Source organism: Plectropomus leopardus, chromosome 14 (genome assembly GCF_026936395.1).
Source record: "Plectropomus leopardus strain MGB_pleo_1.0 chromosome 14, ASM2693639v1, whole genome shotgun sequence".
Lineage (NCBI taxonomy): Eukaryota > Metazoa > Chordata > Actinopteri > Perciformes > Serranidae > Plectropomus > Plectropomus leopardus.
Window position 1 is genome coordinate 105,001 of NC_142189.1, and position 20,000 is coordinate 125,000.

The 20,000-nt window shown below is 45.4% G+C and overlaps 4 protein-coding genes across 8 annotated transcripts in view; 2 read left to right on the top strand and 2 right to left on the bottom strand.

The window, feature by feature from the left end:
* The window catches only part of LOC121965947 (uncharacterized), an 8,424-nt gene extending 6,959 nt beyond the window's left edge, over nucleotides 1-1,465 (bottom strand). Inside the window, exon 1 of the mRNA XM_088087587.1 lies at nucleotides 498-1,465. Within this exon, the coding sequence (XP_087943713.1) occupies nucleotides 498-1,152 (655 nt within the window). The 5' untranslated portion in view covers nucleotides 1,153-1,465. The remainder of the gene's footprint in view (nucleotides 1-497) is intronic.
* A 1,622-nt stretch (nucleotides 1,466-3,087) lies between these two features.
* On the top strand, nucleotides 3,088-9,150 carry cinp (cyclin dependent kinase 2 interacting protein). The gene is made up of 5 exons (XM_088087130.1): nucleotides 3,088-3,236; nucleotides 5,354-5,531; nucleotides 6,515-6,674; nucleotides 7,995-8,124; nucleotides 8,344-9,150. The coding sequence occupies exons 1-5, from the start codon at nucleotides 3,230-3,232 to the stop codon at nucleotides 8,544-8,546; spliced, it is 678 nt and encodes a 225-aa protein (XP_087943256.1). The 5' UTR covers nucleotides 3,088-3,229; the 3' UTR covers nucleotides 8,547-9,150.
* Nucleotides 9,098-16,566, bottom strand: znf839 (zinc finger protein 839). 2 transcript variants are annotated; one of them, XM_042514537.2, is made up of 10 exons: nucleotides 15,079-16,562; nucleotides 12,613-13,689; nucleotides 12,408-12,539; nucleotides 12,192-12,305; nucleotides 11,999-12,091; nucleotides 11,574-11,720; nucleotides 11,063-11,167; nucleotides 10,745-10,826; nucleotides 10,528-10,636; nucleotides 9,098-10,373 (listed from the first exon to the last, which is right to left on the bottom strand). In XM_042514537.2, the coding sequence occupies exons 1-10, from the start codon at nucleotides 15,955-15,957 to the stop codon at nucleotides 9,830-9,832; spliced, it is 3,282 nt and encodes a 1,093-aa protein (XP_042370471.2). In that variant the 5' UTR covers nucleotides 15,958-16,562; the 3' UTR covers nucleotides 9,098-9,829. The 2 variants fall into 2 exon arrangements, with proteins under 2 accessions (XP_042370471.2, XP_042370473.2); XM_042514539.2 differs by having other exon boundaries at nucleotides 10,237-10,373; nucleotides 10,502-10,636; nucleotides 15,079-16,566.
* Nucleotides 16,567-17,811: 1,245 nt separating this feature from the next.
* The window catches only part of tecpr2 (tectonin beta-propeller repeat containing 2), a 22,915-nt gene continuing 20,726 nt past the window's right edge, over nucleotides 17,812-20,000 (top strand). Inside the window, exons 1-2 of one of the 4 annotated variants that reach the window (XM_088087102.1) lie at nucleotides 17,812-18,275; nucleotides 19,174-19,267. In XM_088087102.1, coding sequence (XP_087943228.1) covers nucleotides 19,196-19,267 — 72 coding nt within the window. In that variant the 5' untranslated portion in view covers nucleotides 17,812-18,275; nucleotides 19,174-19,195. The remainder of the gene's footprint in view (nucleotides 18,276-19,173; nucleotides 19,268-20,000) is intronic. The other 3 variants (XM_088087103.1, XM_088087100.1, XM_088087101.1) reach the window with 3 other exon arrangements.

Sequence of the window (20,000 nt, forward strand, 5' to 3'; positions counted from 1 at the left end):
TGTGTGTGTGTGTGTGTGTGTGTGTGTGTGTGTGTTTCTGTGTATGTCTGTGTATGTTTCTGTGTGTGTGTGTGTGTGTGTGTGTGTGTGTTTCTGTGTGTTTCTGTGTATGTCTGTGTGTGTTTCTGTGTGTGTGTGTGTGTTTCTGTGTATGTATGTGTGTGTTTCTGTGTGTTTCTGTGTGTGTGTGTTTCTGTGTGTGTGTTTTTGTGTATGTCTGTGTGTGTTTCTGTGTGTGTGTGTTTCTGTGTATGTATGTGTGTGTTTCTGTGTGTTTCTGTGTGTATGTGTTTCTGTGTGTGTCTGTGTGTGTTTCTGTATATGTCTGTGTGTGTTTCTTTGTGTGTGTGTGTGTGTGTGTTCCTGTGTTTTTCTGGGTGTGTGTGTGGGTGTGTGTGTGTCTGTGTGTGTGTGTGTGTGTGTGTTTCTGTGTTTTTCTGTGTGTGTGTGTGTGTGTGTGTGTGTGTGTGTGTGTGTGTGTGTGTGTGTGTGTGTACCTGTGAGGTGGGCGGGCCTGAAGAAGTCATGTGACAGCATCCTGTAGGTGATCATGGTCCAGGACAGGTGTGTGAGGTGTCTCAGATGCATCAGGACGCCGCTCAGCGTCGGGACTCTCAGGCTGCCGTCGTGGTGAAGCTGCAGCGTGGTGAGACGGGTCAGCTGACTGATGGCAGCCAACAGGTGAGTGCCACTGCAGGTAAACTTCACGCCGCACAGCTGAAGCTGCAGCAGCTGCTGACTCAGAGGAAACAGGAAGTCCACGTTCTTCAGCGGCGTGGGACAAGAAGTGATGGACAGACGCTGCAGCTGCTGGAACAGTCTGAGCTCGTCCACGCCGCCTTCCGTCCACTCGTCCAATCGCAACGCCTCGATAGCAGGAAGCCGGGCGGCCAGCTGCTTCAGGTGTTTCCTCTTCCCTGACCGCAATGCCACGCTGCCCACGTGCCTCTGAGCCAGGCTGTGCCAGAACGGGCGGTTGTACCGGGACTGGTGACGCAGCACCACGCCAAAGCCTCGCCACAGGGGGCGGGACTTATCCAGCAGCTGCTTGAAGTACGAGCAGGTGCAGCGCATGCTCAGTTTGTCCTTCCACGACAGGAAGCTGAACACCTGCAGCCACATCTCGGCAGGAAGCTGCAGCACCGACGTCATCACGCCAACAACACGCCTGCAACACGCCTCCGCCACTGAGACCTATTGATTATCGATTATTACTGTCTGAGCACCCGCAGTGCTGACGTCATCACGCCAACCCTGAGCTCTGTCTGATTATAGACTTTAGATGATAGATTATTGATTATAGACTTTAGATCACAGATATAGATGATAGATTTCTGATCACAGAATATAGATCACAGATATAGATGATAGATTTCTGATCACAGAATATAGATCATTGATTCTGGGTAGCTGCTGCGGTGATCGAAGGACTTTTCCTCTTCTCCTCTTTTCTTCTTCTGCTGCTTCCGGCTGCGTGAGTGAGCAGAGAGAGTAAAAGAGTGAGGTCTCACTCTGATGCTTTCTGCTAAGCTCAGGACTCAGATTCATTAATATGCTTAAAACACATAACACAAACCAACTTTATTAATATGTATTTATAACACAAACCAACTTTATTAATATGTATTTATAACACAAACCAACTTTATTAATATGTATTTATAACACAAACAGTTTTTTTGTTTTCAGTATTTTCAGTATTTCAACATGAGGACAGGGTCACATTTTAATAAGATTCAAATAAATTATAAATCAGAGCGTCTCTAACAGCAGACAGAGTGAGACATCTTCATAATAAACCATCCTGTCTGTGTGCTGATGTCACTGTGCTGACGTCACTGTCAGTAAACGTTTAATAAATGACGCTGAGCCTGTCAGGCAAAAACCAGGGCAGCAATATCCCTCGTACAACAGCAAAAGTGCTACAGAGTACTACAGAGTTCTATAGAAATACTACAGAGTTCTATAGAAGTACTACAGAGTTTCATGGAAATACTACAGAGTTCTATAGAAATACTACTGAGTTTCATAGAAATACTACAGAGTTCTATAGAAGTACTACTGAGTTTCATAGAAATACTACAGAGTTGTACTACAGGAGAACAACAGAGTGATACAGCAGTACCACAGCAGTACTACAGAGTTCTGCAGAGGTCGAGAGAGTACTGCTTGAGTACTAGAGTTCTACAGAAGTATTTCAGAGTACTGCAAGAAAGTTACTGCAGTATTTGAAGCTGTTTGAGGTGATGTTTTTGATAAATGTTTATTAAAGTCGAGTCAGTTTTATTTATAAAGCAAATTATATCAAATCATGCCTCAGCGGGCTTTACAGCAGGCACCATCCCTCTCTGCTGGGACCCTCACAGAGACTCAGGAAAAACTCTCAAAAAAACAGAGAAACAGGAGAACATGAGAGGAAGAGAGAGAAAAAGAGAGAGAGAGAGGAAGAGAGGAAGAGGGGAAGAGAGGAAGAGAGGAAGAGGGGAAGAGAGGAAGAGAGGAAGAGGGGAAGAGGGGAAGAGAGGAAGAGGGGAAGAGAGGAAGAGAGGAAGAAGGGAAGAGAGGAAGAGGGGAAGAGGGGAAGAGGGGAAGAGAGGAAGAGGGGAAGAGAGGAAGAGAGGAAAAGGGGAAGAGGGGAAGAGAGGAAGAGAGGAAGAGAGGAAGAGGGGAAGAGGGGAAGAGAGGAAGAGAGGAAGAGAGGAAGAGGGGAAGAGGGGAAGAGAGGAAGAGGGGAAGAGAGGAAGAGGGGAAGAGAGGATGCACAGCAATAATGGCAACAATAACATATCTTAGTGCAATAGTTAAAGACATAAAATCATTTCTAATTGTTTATATTATAATTATTTATAAATGTTTAATTATAATTGTTCATCATTTAATTATTATTTATAAATGTTTCAGACATGAGAAATACATATTTAATTATTTATCATTACTAGTATTTATTAATTTCTCAGTTACTGAATCCCGCCTGATAGATTTGATTTGATCTGATCTGAAATAACGTAAATTATCTGATTTAACGGGATATTGTTTATTGTTTGTGGTCAGCTCCTCAGTCGGAGTGTTTCCAGCAGGAGGCGCTGCTCCGGAGGAGATCCATCCCCAGAAGAAGAAGAAGTGAACGCTGGTGAACAGCCACCATAAAATCCGCAGAAGAAGAAGATCCGGAAGCAGGAGAGAGCCGGAGAAGCGCAGCTGATCGTCCACGTGAGGATTTATCGAACATATGGAAGGTGAGTGATCGACTGCAGATCGATCACATGATCGATCCGCGGCTCCTCGTGCTGCTGGTTCAGTGCTGGTCAGAGTCGGTGGTGCTGCTGTTGTTGTTGTTGTTGTTGTTGTTGTTGTTGTTGCTGAACCCTGAGAGGAGGGAAACTGTCATCTGTTCCAGAAAGGGTTAAGTCAAACTCCGACTCTGTCACCATGGTAACAGACTCTGTGAACATATAAAGAAACACAGAGTTTACCTGTCTCCTCCCACCTGAAGCGAACTGTCAGACACTGATTTTCCGGATTTTTGCAATCTGATCGATACCGAAGCAGAAATATTACGCAGCGTCTTACGTCAGGAGAGGATTTACAGATCAATCAATAATAAATATCAGTGAATAAAAGTCCCGTCCCCACACGTGTGTCACCATAATCTAACCCACAATCATCACAGTAACTCTCAGGCCCATAAACAAAGCTCCTGTGGTGTTTTTGCTGTGAGCTTTATATCAATATTAAATATGAATGTCCTCAGCAGGACATGAGTCCAGAGGACATTTATGTGTCCAAACAGCATCCTGTTGGCCTTTAAACGACTACGCGTTCAAACGGCCGCCGAACGAAGATTTACTCCGTTTAACGTCAAATACGAATCAAACCAAAGTGAGGTCGGCCCACGATCACGGCGGAGTGAAATCCGTCGACCTTTCTGAACGATGTTTTTATAGATTTCATTTTCAGCTGCTTCAGATTTTGTTAAGTCCATAAACCAAATTAATTTTAATTTTATATGGAGGAATCAAATTCACTATATCAAAAAAGCGATCACGGTCCAAGACCTCTCTGAAAGGGTTAAAGGCAAAAGACTCTGAATGTATGAACAGAACTTTAAAAGTAAATTGGCCAAAGCAGTATGTGAAGTATTCGGCAGTATAATATACTCCCTCAGAGTATATTTGGTGAGGTGGGTGGTATAGAGCTTGTCCTAAAATGTGATGACAGTAGAAGCAAACTATCTATGAAGTTGGCAAAATATCCCCAGCAGGTCCTACTTTTTTGGAAATTGCTTTACAAACACAACTTTTATGAGAACTTTTGTGGTAAATATGACTTTAATTTCAATCTTGAAGATTTTAAATCTCTTACCAAAGCCATACCCAAACATTACTAACCCTCGCCACAAACATCTCTTTGTACTCTCATCCCATCTCGTCTCCCTGCGTTTATCATAAATGATATTAATGTCTGTTTTAACAAATGATCTGTATCCTGCTCGAGCTGACAGAAATAAAGTTAAGAATACATCTGATCAACTTTGAGAACAAATTTTTTTAAATACCCAGTTTCACCCAAAACCAAAGAAATACATCACAAAATAATTCATGATTTTTACCCGACTAGTGAATTTTTAAGACTAAAATTTGGATTTGAAAGCAACAAATGTGTTTTCTGTAAAAGTGACTGAAACAATAGGAACCTGACAGGAAATGACGACGAAACACACGACCGCTTTTATTGCTGCGTGACTTCACAGCTAACAGCTCGATCTGCGGAAACTTTAAACTCGATGCAGCAGATTTAAACTTAATCAGCAAAAACCACATTTAGGTCCGACTGTGACGAAGGAGACTATAAGTGACTTTAGATCAATAATATCTGTGATCAATATAAACGGAGCGATCTATCGGCTGTAATCAAACAGCAGAGCAACAACAGCTGATGTGTTCAGGGACTGTTGGAAAACTGAAAACCCAACGATAGTTTCACTTTCATGTTTCTGGCTGATCGATGAGGCTTTTTGGTGTTTTTTTAAGAGAAAAAAAGAGTTAAACTATATGTTTTGAATTGTCATAAGACCTGTATGTTGTAAGGTTTAAAAACCATCAACCCCCCCCGGCACACCGCCCCTCCCTCATAAATAACTAACAGCTATATTGAAATATACACACACACACACACACACACACACACACATATATATATATATATATGTATGTATATATGATAATAATCTCTATTCAAAAGCTGTCAAACTGTGGAGGGGTCCTCTTTGACATTTGACTTAAAGTCCTGGAAAGTTATCGGTCAAATATGAACCCTGCTCATAAACATGACATCACTTCCTGTCTCCTCTCAGGTCAATCAGCTGACTCAACAGTGACCTCAGCAAACAGGAAGTGCTCTGCTGTCACAGGAAGTGCCCGAAAGATCAAAGACAATGCAGCCGACTGGCACAACCTGCTGCTGAGGTGGGAGCGCCTCAACGAGGACGGCTTCACGGCCGCAGAGCGCATCGTGGACCTCATGCTCGCACGGTGACTTCACCTCTAATAAATTAATAAATAATATTAACAATATTAACAACAAATTATGAGTTTCATTTCAGACTTACACAGGGACATCACCTTTAATATCCTAAAAATGAATAATAACAAAGATAGTGACATTCATTGTAACAATAATAACAATAACAATAATAATCATAATAATAACAACAACAATAATAATAAAAATAATAATAATAATAACATTATGAGTTTTATTTCAGACTCACACCGCAACATCACGTTTTATTGCTTCTAATGAATAATAATAATTTAATAAAGGTTAGTTTCATTTCGAGTGAAGTTTAATAATAATTATTATTATAATTTATTAGGAGTTAATTCAGGGACCTTCAATAACTTTAATGTGAGTTTAAACCTTTTTTTTTCTCGTTTCACTGCGATGCTGATGACACGCAGCTCTACGTCCCTGTTAAATTCAACAATACTCCGAATCTCAGACAGACTCACAGACTGTCTAACAGATATTAAACAATGGATGTCAACACATTTTCTTAAATTAAACCCAGACAAAACTGAAATTCTCATCATTGGTCCTGAAGTTCTGCATCCCAGTATCCGGTCCTCTCATTGGTCCGCGATCTGTAAATACAAAACAAAATGTCGGGAACATTTTGCTCTTTGACGCTGACCTCACCTTTGACGCACAAATAAAATCACGCAGTCATGTGACTTCCACCCGGGAAACATTGCATCACTATATTCCTTTAAATCACTTCAAACATATTTTCATCGAAAGGCGTTCTCATAACCTCTTCATAATAAATTGATTTATTAGGATTTGGTACCTGAGTCTTGTCTGTTTGACTTTGTTTCTCAACCACTGATTCTGAATTTTCTTCTGTGCTGGATTTGTTTTTTTCTGTGTTGTTTGATTTTTCAGTGTAACATCAGTTTTGATAAGAGCTATATAAATAAACTTCATTATTATTATTATTGTTATTTTTCTTCAGATCTCAGAGTGATCGGCTGCTGCTGGATGAGCCCTTTTCATCCACCTCCTCTTCGTCCTCTTCGTCCTCCTCTTCGTCCTCTGCCGTGCAGCAGCAGACGGGAGGATCTGCGGAGATGCAGGACGAATGCTGCAAACTGCAGGATGTTGTTGACAAAATGGTGACTCTTCATTTAATATAAAATAACAATCTGTTTTCTTTAGTGTCTAATTTATTAAAATTTAACATTATCCAAAGTAATTAAGTTTAATATGATTTACTACAACTTAATATAATTTGATATAATGTAACTAAATATCATTTAAAACAAATTGATGATATTTTATATCACATTATATAATTTAATGTATTTTAATATAATGTGATATAATTTAATGTTTTATATCATGTAATATAAGTTCATATTTATATTAATTTGATATAATTTAATGTTATTTTATCAAATTGTATAAAACATAATTTGCACGCCAACCGCTGTACGCCAGCCTACGATCTATCTACGATCTATCTCGATCTATCTACGATCTAACTACGATCTATCTACGATCTATCTACAATCTATCTACGATCTATTTCGATCTATCTATGATCTAACTACGATCTAACTACGATCTAACTACGATCTATCTCGATCTATCTAAGATCTATCTCGATCTATCTACGATCTATCTATGATCTATCTACGATCTATCTATGATCTATCTCGATCTATCTATGATCTATCTCGATCTATCTACGATCTAACTACGATCTATCTACGATCTATCTCGATCTATCTCGATCTATCTACATTCTATCTCGATCTATCTACGATCTATCTCGATCTATCTACGATCTATCTACGATCTAACTACGATCTATCTACGTTCTATCTCGATCTATCTACGATCTATCTCGATCTATCTACGCTCTAACTACGATCTATCTCGATCTATCTACGATCTATCTAGGATCTAACTACGATCTATCTACGATCTATCTACATTCTATCTCGATCTATCTACGATCTAACTACGATCTATCTACGATCTATCTACATTCTATCTCGATCTATCTACATTCTATCTCGATCTATCTACGCTCTAACTACGATCTATCTCGATCTATCTACGATCTATCTAGGATCTAACTACGATCTATCTACGATCTATCTCGATCTATCTACATTCTATCTCGATCTATCTACGATCTAACTACGATCTATCTACGATCTAACTACGATCTATCTCGATCTATCTACGATCTATCTCGATCTATCTACAATCTAACTACGATCTGACTACGATCTGACTACGATCTATCTCGATCTAATTACAATCTAACTACGATCTATCTACGATCTAACTACGATCTATCTACGATCTAATTACGATCTAACTACGATCTATCTACGATCTAACTACGATGTGCCTCATGTTTGTTCTCTATATTTTTGATGATATGACACCATTTCCTGTTGGGGTTGCTGTCTTCCTGTCAGGTTGTCGTGGTGACAAAGATGGAGCGTCTGATGACGTCACAGCGAGGCGTTCAGGATCTGGAGGAGTTTCAGTTCGGACCTGAAGGACGAAAGATTCCTCTGTTTCACACCTGGAGCACCAAACACCTGAGTGAGTGATGTAACCTGTTCACACCTGAGTGATGTCACACCTGAGTGAGAGTTCACACCTGATGTTTCTGTCTTGTTGTTTCAGACGAGTTGTCTCGAGTTTTCTGATGTCTCTGTCTTGTTGTTTCAGACGAGTCGTCTCGAGTTTTCTGATGTCTCTGTCTTGTTGTTTCAGACGAGTCGTCTCGAGTTTCCTGATGTCTCTGTCTTGTTGTTTCAGACGAGTCGTCTCAAGTCCTGTTGGACACCTTCAGTCAGGAGCTGAAGCTGAAGCAGATGATCCTGCAAGAACTCGCCCACACTGCAACCTCTGACCTGTGCATGGTCTACCTGTCCTGCTGGTTGCACCAGCCCTTCATCCCCCCCCAGACCAGACTGTCCCTCGAGTCCCTGCTGCTGGAAACAGGGCACCGCCCCCTCTGATGTCATCAGCAGGTGGCTACAGGTGAACTCTGGATCCGCTGATGAACTGTAACATGTTGGACATGATGTTAGACACGAAATAGGACATGATGATGGACAGTATGATAGACGTGATGTTCCATGATGCAGGACATGATGTTAGAAATGACATGTTGAACATGATGTTAGAAATGACATGGACATGAGTTGTCATGTCATTTCTAACAATGACACGTGGACGTGATGTTGGACATGATGGTAGAAATGGTGAGGGCATGTTAGAAATGACACGTGGACATGATGTTAGAAATTATTTTGGACATGATGTTTCAAATGTTATCAAAGTGAACAAACATCTTAACGGAACCTTAGTGAAGATTTAAAATCTGTTTAGTGACGAATTAAAAAGAGGAGGTGATGAGGGACAGACGCGACCCGAGGACTCGTCCGTCTCATCTCGCGTTCATTCATTCACTCACTCATTGAAGCAGCTCGGTCCATCTCTCGGGTTTATTGGAGGCGAAATCGTCCAGTTCAGCACTCAGAAGGATCAACGAGACAAACATGAAAAGTTTGTTTCTGTGAAGCTTTTATAAAAAGTAATAAAATAGTGCAACTTTTTAAACTTTGTTTTCAGGTTTATCTACATATAAACATCACAACACTTTGTGTCCTCAAACACAAGTTTACACATTTACAGTCTGACATCATCACTGAACGCACCAATCACATGACTCCATCACCTCCATCAGTAATGCTGAACCCTGAACCTGAGGAACGATCGATCGCAAGTTATTGATCCGCACTGATCAGCTGATCCGTCCTGATCGTCACGTTTTTCCTCTCAGAATCAAACATTCGTATAAATGAAAAAGAACTTATCCGTAAACTTCATTCTGAACACCGATCGAATCCACACTGAACGAGTCCGTATGATCCAGTCCGACTCAACGAGTCCGTGTGATCGAGTCCGACTCAACGAGTCCGTATGATCCAGTCCGACTCAACGAGTCCGTGTGATCCAGTCCGACTCAACGAGTCCGTATGATCCAGTCCGACTCAACGAGTCCGTATGATCCAGTCCGACTCAACGAGTCCGTGTGATCCAGTCCGACTGATCGAGTATGCCGGACCATTCTGACTGAACGAGTCCCACTGGTCGAGTCCCACTGGTTGAGTCCCACTGGTCGAGTCTGATGCAGGTGAGACTCTGAAGGAACAACTCAACAGAAACACCTGAAGAGGTCTGAGGGTGTGAGGATCTGTCCGAGTCCCCCTTCTCAGTCTGAGTACGTGTTCAGGGTTTACTGAGGAGCTTTGTCTCCGTCTGCAGCCTCGATGCCCAGCAGGGCCTGCACCGCCTCCAGGGGAATGCCCTCTGGGGTCTGGATGTGCATGGTAGTCCCGTCTGGCCCGTTGACAATCACAATCCGGTCCAAACCGGGCTCAGCCAGCTGGACCGTCAGCCCCTCCGTCTGGATGTAGATCTCCTGACCTTCCTGCAACTCTTTGGGCTCCGTTGAGCCGGATGCCCTCTGCTGGAGCTGAGAGGACACCAGAGTCCTGGAGCTGGACTCAGGTGTCTGGATGGAGCTGGACTCAAGTGTCTGGATGGAGCTGGACTCAGGTGTCTGGGTGGACTCTGGTGTCTTTGAGTCTGCCGTGGCCTCAGGACTTGAACCCAGAGCTTTCTCCAGCACCTTCATCTGGGCTGTGATGTCACTGGTGCTAAGGACCTGGTCTTGACTCGCCGGTGGCTGCTCTACCTGTGCATCAGTCTTCAGAGGCTCTACCCCCTGGTCCTCACCTGGTGTCACTTGGTCGGGGGGCGGAGTCTGAGTGGAGGAGCTGTGGGACCAGAGAAAGACAGATCAGTCCTTTAGACTTGATCCAGATGTGACACTGAGACCACAGACATAAAAATGGAGACGTCTCCTCGGCTGCTGGATCGTACATCAACACCATCATGTGATCACCTGTACCAGGGGCGGGGCCAGCTCACCTGGGGGCGGAGTCATCAGCAGCCATCAGCTGTTTGGATCCCACTGGAACCATCAGAGGAGAGACTGAGACCAAGCAGGGTTTCATAGACGAGGTTACCGAGGACCCACCTGGGGGAGAAAAGTTAACTAAACGTAAATAAACCACAACTCATAAGGCACAGATACAGGAAGATGCAGTGGCATACAAAAGGATGCAGCTGGATGCAGTAGGTGTACCTGTTGTCTCAATGCCGTTTTGGTGAACTGGAACGCTGTTTTCCATCTTGAATCTCTTGGAAGGCGGCAACATCTTGGAATTCTGGGAAACGGAGTTTGTAAGTGATTCAGCTGTAGTTACTGTGTGTGTGTTGTGTGTATTTTGTATTCATTGTGTGTATATTGTGTATTCATAGTGTGTGTATTGTTGTGTGTATTTTTTATTCATTGTGTGTGTATTGTTGTGTGTATTGTGTATTCATTGTATATTAGCTGTGTGTGAGTCCAGAAGTCCTGCTCTCGGATGTTTAACCCCGTCTGGTCTGAAGGTGTCTTTACCTCCATGTATCGGACGTTCTTATTGGTTGGACCGGAGCTGGGAGATGCTCCAGGAACCACCTTCATCCGGTTCACTTCATCCAGGATTCCCAGAGACCGGGCAACCTGAAACACAATCCAGTCCAGTACGGTTTAGAACAGTCTAGCACAGTTCAGAACACTGCAGTCCAGTCTAGTACAGTCCAGTACAATTCAGAGCAGCCCAGTCCAGTACAGTTCAGGACATCAGCATAGTACAGCACGGTCTAGTACAGTTCAGGACAGTTTAGTCCAGTATAGTACAGTCTAGTGCAGTTCAGAACAGTACAATTCAGTCCAGTCTAGTACAGTTCAGAACAGTCCAGTCCAATCCAGTTCAGTCAAGTACAGTCCAGTGCAGTCCAGGATACTTCAGCTGAGTCCAGTACAGTCCAGTTCAGTACAGAGGCCTAGCCATGTGCACACGGCTTCATAAATGCCCCACAGCAGAATGCATCTGAGCTCCAGAGTAGAACCCAGTAGAAGTTCTCACCTCAATGTTTCTGACCTCCAGTGGCATGGCTCCACTGTGTGGGCTGACGATGTAGTCCTGAGCCGCCTGTCTCACCTGAGCCTGCAGAGACTCAAACTCACAGTAAATATCTGGAAACCGGGTCCGAGTCGGACCACCACCCTCCACCTGAAACAGCCAGAGGACACCAGATAACCTGTCTTCATAGTAGTACAGGAGAGAATGTATAGAGAGAGACATCTGAGGGTAGAAACACCCAAGATGAGAGACAGCAGAGGACAGAGACAGCTGGACCTGGACTGACTATGTCTCCTGCAGTATTTTATACCAGATCAAGATCAGACTGCCAGCTCTGTATATGTGTATATCTTTATATACTGCGTGAATGTATACATGTAAACACTCTTAAGTACATATTTCTATATGTTAGTGTATTTTCTGTGTACCTTTGCCAGCAGCAGCTCCCACAGACTCAAAACTTTGGTCAAACGAGGAAGAACGATGTCCATCAGCTCCTCATCCTCACACTGCTCCACCAACTGGAGACACAACACATCTGTGAGTCTTATGGTCATGACATCATCATGACATCACTGGAGTCATGACATCATCATGACATCACTTCATCCTTCCTCTCACCTCCTGCAGGCGCTCTCTTCTCCTCTCTACCTGCTGCTCTGTGGTTACTGTGGTGACGGAGAGCTTCGGAGGTCGACCACGACGGCCCCGCCTACTGACCAGGCCCACAGTCATCTGAGAGAATAAACAGGTGTGAATTACCTGGTCAGGTGTGATGTACCTGCACAGATGTGATGTAGCTGAACAGGGCCTTGAACTGGTCTGAAGTGAACTTACCTTAGGTGACGGTCCCAGCGGTCGTCCCCGCCCTCGTCCCCGCCCCCTGCCCCTCCCCCGTCCTCGAGGCCGGCCAGGGCCCCGGTGATTTAGGCCTCTCAGTCCTACAGCAGCTGCTGGGCCCCCCTCCACCTGCAGACAGGAAGTTATCAAGTTAGCAACCTCGATGTTTAGCGACACCTGGATGCCTGGATTGGTGTCTTACTCTGTTTGTTGCCACGGCGGCGGGTTTCTCTTCCTCTCTGACCGCGCCTGTTGTCATCTCCTGTGACTGGCTGTCATCTCTGCGGGGGCGTGGCGTGTTGTCTGGCGGTTCGGGCTCTCCGTGACTGGGGTTCAGTTTGTAGTGGCGGTTCAGGCCCCCAGGGCCGATGTAGGCCTTGTCGCAGGTCTGGCAGCGGTGGGACCGGGACTTGTGGCTATAGATGAGGGAGGGGGAGGCCCCAGGGGCGAAGCCGTCCTTCCTCCCGCCGTCCTCCTCCTCCACGCTCATGTCGGAGTAGTCGTCGGAGTCGGACTGGTGGCTGTCGGCGAGGTCCTCCGTCTTTATAAACTTATAGTCTTTGGCTTTGTACTTTGGCGGTCTGGAGACCCGCCCGGATCTGGTCTGGACCTTCACTGCCTTCCTCTCCCTCCTCTTCGCCTTCTTCTCCTTCTCCCTCTCTCTGTCCCTCACTGCTGTGGGCAGAGCTGTGGGGGGTGGGGCCACGGTTCGGACAGCAGCAGGTGTGGCGATCTGGACGGGGGCCGCTGTCATGACCACAGCCGGTTTAACAGGACTCTGGCCGGTGGTGTTGCTCATGCCGTTAGCGGGGGTTTTAGCTAGCGGGACGCTAACAGTCTTAGCAGCAGAGGTGGGCGGGGTCTTGGAGATGGAGGGCGTCTGGACTCTGATGGCCGGGGTCTTGGCAATGGAGGGGGTCTGGACTCTGAAGGCCGGGGTCTTGGTGATGGCGGGGATCTGGACTCTGATTGGGGCCGTTGCTGGTTTCTCAGCCAGACTGGGGGTGGGGCCTGCTGATGTGGTCTGGCCTGTGAGCTTGTGGACCAAAGGAAGCAGAGATCCAACGACAGGAGCAGGGCTCTGCAGCAGCAGCTGGATTGGGGGGTCCCCCGTACCATGCTGCAGGAAGAACTGCTGACCCTGCTGACCCACCACGGGCTGAAGGTGGATGATCTGAGCGCCGCCGTTGGTCGACACTTTGACCTGCTGCTGGGGAGCGGGGCCTGACTTCACCTCCTGTTTAGTGGGGACCTGGATCTGGATCCTGACGGGCTCCAGCTGAAAGGACAGAAACCTCATGAGACCTGATGGAACACAGAGATCACGTGATCCGGCTGAAAGCTCCGGAATGACGACTAAATTCAGTCAGTATATTGATCCTCAGATCACTGATTGATATTTATTGTCTATTGACTCAGATCATTGATTATTATTTGTTAACTATTGATCCTCAGAGGATTGATTGATATTTATTATCGGCTGTGGTGGACAAAGTACACAGCTTTGTTACTTATGTCAAAGTACAGATATTCCTGATCAAGTTCCATCTGGTCCTCTGCTGGTCCTCCTCTAATCCTCCTCTGGTCCGCCTTTGGTCCTCCTCTGATCCTCCGCTGGTCCTCCTCTGATCCTCCGCTGGTCCTCCGCTGGTCCTCCTCTGACTGGAGGACCCCGAGGAGTTCAGATCAGATGGGATCTATAATCCTTCTGAACAACCACAGTTCCTTCTGAACCACCACAGTCCCCCAGAGCTCCCTCTGAACCACCACAGTCCCCCACAACTCCCTCTGAACCACCACAGTCCCCCAGAGCTCCCTCTGAACCACCACAGTCCCCCAAAACTCCCTCTGAACCACCAGTCCCCCACAGCTCCCTCTGAACCACCACAGTCCACCACAGCTCCCTCTGAACCACCACAGTCCCCCACAGCTCCCTCTGAACCTCCAGTCCATCTCACGCTCCCTTCTCTTCCTCACTAAGAACCAGACCTGGTGCCTGAACTCCTTCTCTAGGGGCAGAAACTGTCCCACCCAGACCCAGTGAAAGGACCACTGACCGGTCTCTGCCAATGAGCGGCCTGATCGGAGCCTCACCTGTGCAGGTGGACGTCCCACACAAACAGAACTGAGTGATCAGTTTTTGGACTTTAGGAGAAGAGACAAAAATCATCGACAGACTTGAGATCAAATGTCTTTGACGTCTTCAAGTCATTAAGTAGAAGTAGAGATGCTGAAGGTCCCGTTCCTGTCCACCACCGGTCGTCTCTATGATATATTGTCCATCAGATCATTGATTAGTGCATAATATCTGTTTGGAGTGATTGTGTTTTGAATGGTATGTAATGTATTTATAATCAAGAATAATCTACATCATCACACCCTGTGTCTCTGATCGGTTAATGATTATTGATATCTGATTGATAACTGATTGATTACTGATAATTGTTAACTGATTAATGATTTTTGATTATGGTGGTTGCTTACCTAATATTGATTACACATAACTGATAACTGACTACTGATTATTGATTACTGATTTTCAATTACCTTTTTTGATCATTGATTATTGCTTACTTATTAATCACTGATTGCTGTTAGTAATTATTCAGTGCAGCAGATTCATCAAGTGACAAACTCTGGACCGCTCGGTGAACCACCTCTGACCCACCTTCTTCTGGACCACCTGGACCGAGCCCCCAGTCTGCAGGGCCACCTGCTGGGCCACACTCTTCAGCTGCTGGGAGGCATTGTTCTGAGGAGGGGTCTTTAAGTTCTGCTGGAGGACTTGGACCTGCTGGTGGGGGACCTGGACCTGTTGCTGAGGGACCTGGACCAGTTGCTGGGACTTGGTGACCTGGTTGATGACCTGCTGCAGCTGGCTCGGGTCCAGGGCGGTGGGGTGGACCGGGATGGTCTTGAGCAGTTGGGCGGCCTCTGTGTCAGAGACCTGGACCACCTGCTGTCGGGTGAGCTGGTCCAGCAGGACCTGCTGCTCCTCGGCCGTCAGTCCGGACCCCTCGACCAGGCTGCCGTCCGCCTGCACGTAAATAATGGTGGTGTTGACCAGGTCCGGACCCAGACCCGGAGCCAGACCCGGGAACTCCGGGCCCACCAGAAGGCTCTGCTCCTCCGGGCAGCTCTGCAGCAGCTCCGCGAGCGGGGCCCCGGGCCCCGTCGAAGCACTGTCCCCGGGCTGGGTGCTCCGTGCCCCGGCCTCGCTCTGCGCTCTCTCCCCGGGCTGGGTGCTCCGTGCCCCGGCCTCGCTCTGCGCTCTCTCCCCGGGCTGGGTGCTCCGTGCCCCGGCCTCGCTCTGCGCTCTCTCCCCGGGCTGGGTGCTCCGTGCCCCGGCCTCGCTCTGCGCTCTCTCCCCGGGCTGGGTGCTCCGTGCCCCGGCCTCGCTCTGCGCTCTCTCCCCGGGCTGGGTGCTCCGTGCCCCGGCCTCGCTCTGCGCTCTCTCCCCGGGCTGGGTGCTCCGTGCCCCGGCCTCAGTGGGTCTGTCTCCCGGCGGCTCCCCGGTTGTTGTTCGGTCTTCGTCGTTATTCGCCATTTTGGCGGAGAAGCTAACTGTTAGCTTAGCTCAGAGTGGCGGCCGCGCGGTCACCGAATCAGCCTGATCGTCGGTCGATGAGGGCAGATCGATAGTTATTGATGAGTCGGTGAGTGTCGGTGGATGAGACGCTCCGGTGGGCGAAAGTAACATTAACGGAGCGCTGATAACGGCCGCAGGTTACCGTTAGCTCGGGCCGTTTGAATTAGCCTAGCTTAGCTGTCAGAGGCGGAGCGGAGCTCCCGGAGCGGATCACCGGAGCACCGGACCGGACTCAGAACCGTTCACCATGTTAGAGCTCTTTCCTGCGGACTTTTCATCGCCTCTGACGGCTCTAACGGCCTCTGAGTCACCGGGCGCCCCAACATCATTCAACATTGTGATGATCGTGTCTTCTTTTTTGCCAGATATACAAGTATATTCTCTAATTTATTATTTGACATTTAATTAGAATTCTTTATACAAGCATATTTAATAATTTATTATTCGACATTTTAATTAGAATTATTTTATAAAACATTTTCAAATTAATTGTTAAATGCAGCCCTCTGCTGCCTTTATTATGAGCCATGCCTCCACTGTCAATATATGCACGAGAGTCTTAAACACCCACAGTGTTATCATACACTGCTTTTTTTCTCTTTCTCTTTCCTTTTGATGATTGTATTTCATTTGTTATTTACGACATCTATCGCTCGTCTGTCCGTCCTGAAGAGGGATCCTTCATCATCCTCTGCTGCTCTTCCTGAGGTTTCTTCCTCTCTCCCCCTTTCTTACAGGGGTTGTTTTTCGGGAGTGTTTCCTCGGGTGACGTGAGGGTCTGAGGGCAGAGGGAGGGTGCCTGCTGTAAAGCCCTCTGAGGCAGACTGTGTTTTGTGAAAATGGGCTCTATAAATGAAATAGACTTGACTTGACTGAAACATTTTAATGTTTATTATTTTATACAAACATGTTGTGGTGAGGCCAACAGCTCTCATCATGCCTGGTGCTGGAATTGTTGGAGATATACAACTTGAAGCCGCTCTATTTTGTATTTATTATACAGCAGATTTTTAAAGAAAACTTGCACTCATAAGCAATTTTTGCCTTTTTTGTTTGATTTTTTAATTTACTTTTTTTTTCCTAAAATGTTTTCCATAATTTTTTTTATTTAAAAATGTTTGGCTTTTTCTTCAGTTAAAAACAATTGGTGAGTTTTCTTCCAAATACTTTTCTTTTGTTGTTTTTTTTTTAATATATATTTTTTTCTGTAACTGTTTTCTGCAATTTTGTTTGTCTTTAAAAAAATGAAATCTTTAAAGAAAATATGCTTTCCCAAACCTGTTTGGAAGGCATGTTTTCTTTGAAAATAACCAAAAGGACAGTTTATCACAGCCAGAAACTGTATTAACAGAAATCTCAAGTTTCAGGTGGTCCTTGATCACATGAGGGTCCTCTAGGAGCTTCACCCCCCTCCTCTCAGAAATAAACAACAGCCAGAGAGAGTCACTCTCTTAAAAAGTTTTTTAAGTTTTTACTGCAGCAAATATATATGAGAATATATATATATATATATATATATATATATATATATATATATATATATATATACATACATATAGCTGAAGGAACAGATCCAGTTTCCAGGTTTTCTGACCATCAGTCCTTAAGTTTCTGCTTCCGGTCTTTCATTTATTTATTCATTAATTTGTGAAATCAGAGATGATAACATGAATTTTAAAATTTTAAAATAGTAAATTATTATTATTATCAGATTAATGAGTAACAGATCACACTGAGGTGAAGTTCAGGCGGCCTGTGTGTTCAAATAAAACAAATAAAATAATAAAGAGATCAATGAGCGGCCGGAGGGTCAGGGGTTAATAACTGAAACAGACTGTTTACAAAAATACAATCTCTGAATCTTTATTGACAGTCTCTCAGCAGAACTCGTTAACATTAATGACTTAAAGAAAAAGTGCATTAAACAAAATATATTATTAAGTATTATTAAGTTGTATTTGTCCCAAAGACAAAGAACACACTCTTATTGTCTGTGTGTTTGTTTGTTTGTGTGTTTGTTTGTGTAGTTTGTTTGTTTTGGCGGCTTCCTGTCAGAGGAGGCGCTGTGAGCCTTCAGTGCTGCTTTAAAGACGCAGAAGAAGAAGCTGACCGCGGGGGGTGCAGTTTGTTGACAGTAGCTCAGAGACAAGATGGACACACAGAGACAAACGGAGACACGCAGACAGACACACAGAGCGATGTCTCCCCATTAATGTCCCGCTGAAACACCTGGAGAACCTGGAAAACCTGGAGGACCTGGAGTCTTTGAGCTGTCAGTGAGTGTCTCTGTTCCTGATGCTAACTGTTAGCCTACTGCTAACAGCTGTGATGCTAACCGTTAACCCGTAGAGGCTGTGACGTCAGCAAACAGCTGGACCTTTGTGTGACATGTTTATGTGACATGTATGTGACATGTATGATGCTGTTTCGGGATGTTTATGTGACATGTGGTGACGTCACTGTGTTGATTTTGGGATGTCTGCCGGACTGAACGTGAACGTTAGTCCTCAGCGACGCGTCCCACCAAACTCCGTCCAGTAAAAGACGGATTGAAAATGAATCTGAGGTTAATCTGAATTCACTGATGCACAGAGGCGGGTTAACGCTCCTCGCGCTCCGGTCAGCTGTCGGCTTTAATTCGGCGGGTGTCTGCTCCTCCTAACGGCCGTTAAATGACGTTAAATCTCAGCTGTTTCCGGTCGTTGCCGCCCTCCGTCTGTTTGTCGGTACAGAGAGGGATGAGCAGAAATGGTACATAAAATAACAGGAGATTCGTTTTGTTGATGGTAATATACCCGGATCAGCGGTCTGCTGTGATCCGGACCGTCAGAGGAGTCTGAATCTGAGTCTGCAGGGTCCTGAGACTGGGTCCGGTGCAGAGCGTCCTCCGGTCCGTCCTACCAAACCTCCTGAAACGGAGCGTCCGTTTGAACTTTGTCTGTGTTTGAACTGAAATTTGCTCTCAATTTAATCTGGAATCAGACTCGTGTCTCTGTAATCCGGTTCATTTAATCCGTCTGATCCACCAAACTTTGAGACATTTAAAATATTTATAATTTTATAATTTCTTTGACCAACAGGAAGCAGAATGTTGAGGGGGCTAAACACTCTTCTTCTACAGTTTATTTCTTGTGATTTTAAAGGTTCTTCTTCTGTGGTTATATTGATTTTCAGGACCCTTGATTTCAGCAGAAAGATGGCGACACCCCCGTCTGTCCTCAGAGAGTTCTGCCCGCTCTACTACCTTCTCAATGCCATCCCTGCCAAGGTACTGACCCAGGCCAGACCAGGCCAGACCAGGCCAAAAACAGGCCAAAGTACTGATACAAACTGTTAAAAACCACCAGTCCAGGTCCTGAGCTGCAGCTGGAGGCTCTCTGCTGGATGTTTCTGTGAAAATGAATGAATGCATAAATGAATAAATGTGTGAGTGAGTGAATGTTCACAGATCTGCAGGGTGAAACTCTACCTGCCGCTCATACTGAGCTGTCCTCCGATCATCGCTGGACTTGTTTTGTTGTTCTGGATGTTTTTTAGATCAGATGTTGACTTTGTTTTCTGTTGTTGTGTTATTTGTTTAGATTTGTTATTATTGTAATAATTATTAAGATTTTGTGTTGTTGGTATTTTCAGTTGTTTTCTGTCTTGTTAGTGAGCTGGGTTATGAAGACAGGTGGACAGGTAAAAGACCAGCATGCACCTGGGCAGGCTAAATGTTTCTTTTTTACCAGAGGAGGAGGAGCCCGGACTCCTTTGTTTGTTTTTGAATAAGCCACAAGAACCGCAATAACTTTGAAAGGACTATGGACTTTTCCCGCCTGCAGTCATCACAAGTCCACAGAGCGTTCATCACATGACCACAGAGCGTTCAGAGTGTTTGTCACATGACCGCAGAGCGTTCATCACATGACCACAGAGCGTTCAGAGTGTTTGTCACATGACCGCAGAGCGTTCATCACATGACCGCAGAGCGTTCAGAGTGTTTGTCACATGACCGCAGA